The sequence below is a fragment of the Chlorella variabilis genome (genome assembly GCF_000147415.1).
Source record: "Chlorella variabilis unplaced genomic scaffold CHLNCscaffold_12, whole genome shotgun sequence".
In the NCBI taxonomy this organism is placed as follows: domain Eukaryota; kingdom Viridiplantae; phylum Chlorophyta; class Trebouxiophyceae; order Chlorellales; family Chlorellaceae; genus Chlorella; species Chlorella variabilis.
The window spans coordinates 791555-796616 of record NW_005435076.1 but is presented as its reverse complement, the minus strand read 5'-3'; the positions used below and the strand labels follow the sequence as shown (position 1 = coordinate 796616).

The following is a 5062-nucleotide window of genomic DNA, read 5'->3' as shown; positions in this document are numbered from 1 at the left end:
ACCAGCTGCGCGCCTGGCTGGCGGCCAACCCCGCGCCGGCGGCCGCGCCAGAGGAGTGAGCAGGGGCCTGCGGGCCTCCCTGCGCCCCCTCCCAGCCTTCCTTCCAGTGCCTCCTCGACTCTGTTTGCGGCCCTCTTTCATCGCTTCTTTCATTGTTTTGCCTTTCAATTTTGCTCCACTGTAACTCGCTCATCACTGTTCCGTGCCCCTGGGTTCAACGCTAGCAGCGGGATGAGGGGCGCCGCACCCCAGCACTCCCGGGCCTGCCGACTCCCGCTGCCACAGCCCGCTTGGTGCTCCCCGCCCTCACATCACAGGCCCTGCTGCTGCCCAGGCTGCGCTGCACTGCTATGCGGTCCTCCTGACCCTGCTGGCCCAGCTCGCCGCCCTGCTGCCTGCCCGCGAGCTGCCCGTCCATGGCAGCCAGAGGCGGGGAGGCGGGCGGGCACCCACGCGCCACCCCCGCCTCCTGCCCTGCCCGCTGCCGCCGCAGGCTGTCCAGGCGGCGCAGGTGGGCCGGGGAGAGCCTGGCTGAGGGTGAGCGCTTGAAGTCAGGCCTGGCCGCAGCAGCGGGAGGCGGGCCCCGCAGTGTCACATACTCCAGGCTGCTGCTGCTGCTCTCCGCCGACAGGCTGGGCGGGCCGTCGGTGCCCTCGCCGCACGCCTCTGCCTCCCCTTGCGCAGCTGGCGCTGGCAAGGCTCCACCCTCCACTTCAGTTGGCCCCGCCAGCAGCGCGGCGCCATTGCTACCAGGGGGCAGCCCCAGCTCTGCATCGCCCGCCGCGCCCCCAGCCGTTGCAGGGGGCTGGATGTCAGCAGCTGTGGCAGTTGCACCAGGAGTCAGGACTTCCGCCGCGAAGCAGGTCTCCTCAGCGCAGCCCAGCGGTACCGCCTGTGCCTGTCCCTGTGCCACACAAGCGCCGATGCTGTCGTGACCAGCGCTGATGCAGCGAAGCGGCTCCTCAGCGCTTGCTGGCCGGCTGCCGTCCCGGTCGCTGGCACCGCCGCAGGCAATCGTGCTACCCCCGGCTTCCTCCATCCCAGGCGTGCGCTGGCCCTGGCCCTCGCCCTGCCGCGGGTCGCCGCTGCCACTGGCCGTGCCGCCCACAGTGCCGCCCGCGGCGCCGGGCCTCGCAAAGTCGAAGATGGAGTCCCACACTCGGTCCAGCCTGAGCAGTGCCTGGGGCAGCGCCGCCGCTCGCAGGCGCCCACAGGGCTGCCGCTCCACCAGGCCCCAGCCGCACAGTGCAGGTATCGCGTTCTCCGCGGTGAAGTCCAGCCTCAGGGCAAAACGGCTGCGCAGGAGGCGCTCGCACCGGGTGTCCAGGTCGTCATCTGCAGCACGGGCAAGGGCAAGGGCAGGCAAGGCGGCAGCTGGGCGGTTGTTGGCCGGCGGCGGGATGGCGGGGGTGGTGGCGGCATGTCCTGTGGTGTGGGCCCACCCCACCTCGCAGGTCCTTGCCGGCGTGCAGCAGGCAGCAGTAGCAGAGGAAGCACTCGCGGATGTGCTGCCTGCAGGGCAGCAATCGCAGCCGGGGAAGGATCAGGGGTCCTGGTGATCAACACAGCTGCGCTGGTGATGCGGCACACATGCCTGCCAACCTGCTCCCACCAGCCCCGCCCTCCAGCCGCCCCCCCGCCCCTGCCAGGCACCTGCACATCTCGTCTGTCAGAGTGTGCAGCACCGCCTCCTGGCTGGCCACCGTGCGGTTGGCCAGCAGCCTGTGCATCTCCCGCTCAATCTCGCTGCGCTCGCTGGCGGCCTGCAGGTAGGCTGAGCTGGCGCGGGAGGCCAGCAGGCCCAGCGCCGACGCCCACACCTTCCAGTCCAGCTGCGCCTGCAAGAAGGTGGCCAGCAGGCCCACCAGCGCCACCACCGCCGCCACCACCAGCTGCACAAAGACGCTGGGGGGCACAAACACCTGCGGCACGGGCGGTGAGCACGCAGGGCAGCATGCATGCATGGTCAGTTCCCGTTGACCTCTTTGGGGGGATACTGGGCAGAAAGCTGCTGTCCAGCACGCCCCCAGCGGGCTCCAGGCACGGGCGCCTACCTTCTTCTCCGGCATCACCATCTCCTGCGCAGCACCAGCCGGGCGCAGCAGCAGGCGGCAGTGTGTACCTCGCAAGCTGGGGTCCGACACAGGAATGCATCAACACATGACCCAGCAGGCCGGCAGGCACGCAGGCGGCGTCATCCCACTTGCCAGGTCTGCCAGCGGGATGCCGGTGAACTGCTTGATGTGTATGTTCCTGGCCGCCACCGCGGGGTCCGCCTCCTGGTGCAGCACCTCCTTCTCCCCCTCCCCCCCCGCCTCCTTGGCCACCTTGCGCCTGAACAGCACCACCACGTCGCGGAAGCAGGCCTCCTGCGCAGCAAGGATAGGCCTGGTGAGGCACTGGCGAGGCATGTTGGGCATGCCAACCACTTGACAGGAGCGGCGGCGGCAGGGCGGCAGGGCGAGAGCGGCACCGGCAGGCCTTGCACGCGGCCTGCGCTCTGCCTCGGCACCTGCAGCTCGACGACGTCGAAGAAGCGAGACAGCACGGCGCGGCCGTTGGGGAAGTGCCTGCAAGCAAGACATCGGCGGCAGTGCCGAGCGCCTGGAAACACGGCGGGCGGATGGGGGCTCTAGCCCTAGCCCTGCGGGAGCTGCCACAGGCGCCACGCCACCCACTCCCATACCCCCACCTGCTCATGGTCTTGCGCTCGATGATGGTGCAGGCGTCGTGCATCAGGCTCTCGTCCCGCTCCAGGCCCCCCTGAGCCGCCCGCCGCCACCTGCACGCCACCTGGGCCGCGGTGCCCACCGACTTGAAAGAGATGTCGGGGTGCTGGTGGGGGGCGGGGCGGGCGGTGGGGGGCGTCGGGGGTGCCTTCAGGCCCAGCTGCAGGGGCAAAGCAGGCAGGTTGTAGCTCACTTGCAGCAACTCGTGGCCCTGAGTGGGCAGTCCAGAAGCTGCCTGCTGGTCAGTGCTGCTGGGAGCTCCTCTGCCTGCCCGCCCAGCCTCACCAGCTGCAGCGCCCTCTCCAGGGCTGCCCACAGGGGCGCCAGCAGGCAGAAGGACAGCAGCAGCTCCACCTTCTGCATCAGGTAGCGGCCGCGCATCCGGGCCTGAGGGGTTGGAGGGTGGGCGGGCAGGGGAAGGTGGCGTGAGGCACCCTCAGCTGCGCAGGCTGGTGCTAAGAACGCTGCCAGCCGCCCCCAAAGCGCTGCGCTGCCCAGCGCACCGGCTCGAAGCCGCGGCAGAAGATGAGGATGCGGTCTGACAGGTCGGGCAGCTGCTGGCGCTGCTCGCTGGCGTCGCCCCAGAAGCGCTGCAGCATGCGCTTGTCCAGGGCGCTCCAGTCAACAGACACGGGCAGGGTGAAGAGGAAGGCCTCCGCTTGTGCTGCCTGCGAGCAGTGGTGAGCGGGTTGGGGGATTCAAACATGCTGGAGTGAGCTGTGCCCTGCAGGCTCTGCGCTCGTCGCAACACATCGGGCGAACGCTGGGAAGGTGTGGCGCCTAACTGACATCCGCCCACCTCCCACTCGGCCTGCCCCAGCAGCCTGTAGTGGCTGGAGTGCATGGCCTGCATGAAGTCCAGCAGGAAGCGACGCTCGTGCGCCTCGATGCTGCTCAGCCGCCGCAGGCGGGGCGCCATGCCTTTGGGCTTGCCGGCAGAGGCGGCGCCCACGTGTGCGCCCCCCCTGCCGCTGAACAGCGCAAAGTCTGCCTCCAGCCTCCGCCTCTGGTTCAGGAACTCATGCTGGCACACGCCCTCCAGGAGCGAGTAGAGAGCGGCCAGGTGGGCGCCGCGCTCGCCCTCGCAGCCCAGCAGGCCTGCGGCAGCGACGCTGTGGTCGCGTCAGCGTGCAACGGGCAGCGGCGGCAGGCAAACCGCCCAAGGGCGTCGGCGCTGCTTTCTGGCGGGCCAAGTGCCCTCAACTAGGCCATAACCGGTGCAAGGCTCGCCTTGGAACGACTCCAGCAGCACGTCGTCAGAGAGCGAAAGAAACCTGTCGGGAGGCGCCAACACCCGCTCCCGGGTGACTTGAACCCCAGGGGGCGCGGGACCCGAGCCGGGGGCCTCCATTCGTGGGTCCGAGGCCCTGTCGGAGTGTGTGGCTTGACGGCAGGGCCTCAAAACGGATGCCCTGTACACGAATCGAGAAGAGACCAGGCAGATTCTGAATTGACTTAAAAGAGGGACTGCATGCAACATGCTGGGAATGGCGCTGCAATGCCGTACTCCGTGCGTACCGCTAAACAAGGTTGACTTTGTTTATGTTGACTTTTGTTTCTTAGCAACCAAGGACAAGATAACAACATGAACGCAGCCAACCTATCCGCAGAAGAGTGAAGCAACGCCACACCGCCCGATTCATGCCGAGCCATGCGTTCAATCGCGTGTTTGGTCGGCGGTCGGCGGCCACCTTCCTCCAAAACCTCTACTTTGGGATGTTCTGTTGGAGGTACTGGATGTAGTCGTAGCCGCCTGCAGCAGCGGGGCCAGGGCGGCGCGGCGTGGCAGCAGCGCTTGCCCAGCAGGCAGCCATGTCCAGGCGCACAAGAGCTCGACGCGCCGCGGGCCCTGCGCCCCCACCTGTGGTCCACTTGTCGTACGCCCGCAGCACCAGCCCCTTCATGTACGCCGCCGCCTGCGCGTCGCTGAGCTCCAGCTTGAACCGCGCCCGCAGGCTGTCCACGGGCTTGCCGTACCCAAAGCACGGCAGCTGCGGGGGCGGGGAGGGCAGGCAGCGCGCACCATGGTCGGCTTGTCAGCACAAGGCGCCGCGCCTGGCGCCGAGGGGCGGCGGCCCCAAGCAGCAGCCCCGCAGCCGTGCGGGCCCGCCCTGTCTTGCCCCGCGGGCACCTGGCTGGGCGCCATCATGGCCACCGTGGCCACCACCGACTCCGCCACGCTGCGGGCGGCCAGGAAGCCGCGGATGGCGAGCTCGCTGAAGCGGCGGAAGGTGGGTGAGTCGCGGGCGGCCCCCGGGTCCAGCAGCTGCGTCATCTCGTACGACAGCTTGAAGGGGGCCGTCTCAAAGCCCAGGTTGCCGCCTGCGCACAGG

The 5062-nt window shown here is 69.1% G+C and overlaps 3 protein-coding genes across 3 annotated transcripts in view; 1 reads left to right on the top strand and 2 right to left on the bottom strand.

Annotated features, from left to right (window-relative positions):
- CHLNCDRAFT_134869 (hypothetical protein) overlaps positions 1 to 59 on the top strand; it is a gene marked incomplete at both ends in the record, with an annotated part of 3482 nt that extends 3423 nt beyond the window's left edge. The window contains one exon of the mRNA XM_005847068.1: positions 6 to 59. Coding sequence (XP_005847130.1) covers positions 6 to 59 — 54 coding nt within the window. The remainder of the gene's footprint in view (positions 1 to 5) is intronic.
- A 161-nt stretch (positions 60 to 220) lies between these two features.
- CHLNCDRAFT_134868 (hypothetical protein) lies at positions 221 to 4080 on the bottom strand (the record flags this gene model as incomplete). Its single annotated transcript, XM_005846879.1, has 11 exons — positions 221 to 1335; positions 1448 to 1512; positions 1660 to 1922; positions 2055 to 2078; positions 2166 to 2369; positions 2513 to 2570; positions 2687 to 2889; positions 3015 to 3116; positions 3233 to 3397; positions 3529 to 3827; positions 3945 to 4080. The coding sequence occupies 11 exons, from the start codon at positions 4078 to 4080 to the stop codon at positions 221 to 223; spliced, it is 2634 nt and encodes an 877-aa protein (XP_005846941.1).
- A 355-nt stretch (positions 4081 to 4435) lies between these two features.
- Positions 4436 to 5062, bottom strand: part of CHLNCDRAFT_134867 (hypothetical protein) — a gene marked incomplete at both ends in the record, with an annotated part of 3665 nt that continues 3038 nt past the window's right edge. The window contains 3 exons of the mRNA XM_005846878.1: positions 4436 to 4482; positions 4591 to 4720; positions 4861 to 5051. Coding sequence (XP_005846940.1) covers positions 4436 to 4482; positions 4591 to 4720; positions 4861 to 5051 — 368 coding nt within the window. The remainder of the gene's footprint in view (positions 4483 to 4590; positions 4721 to 4860; positions 5052 to 5062) is intronic.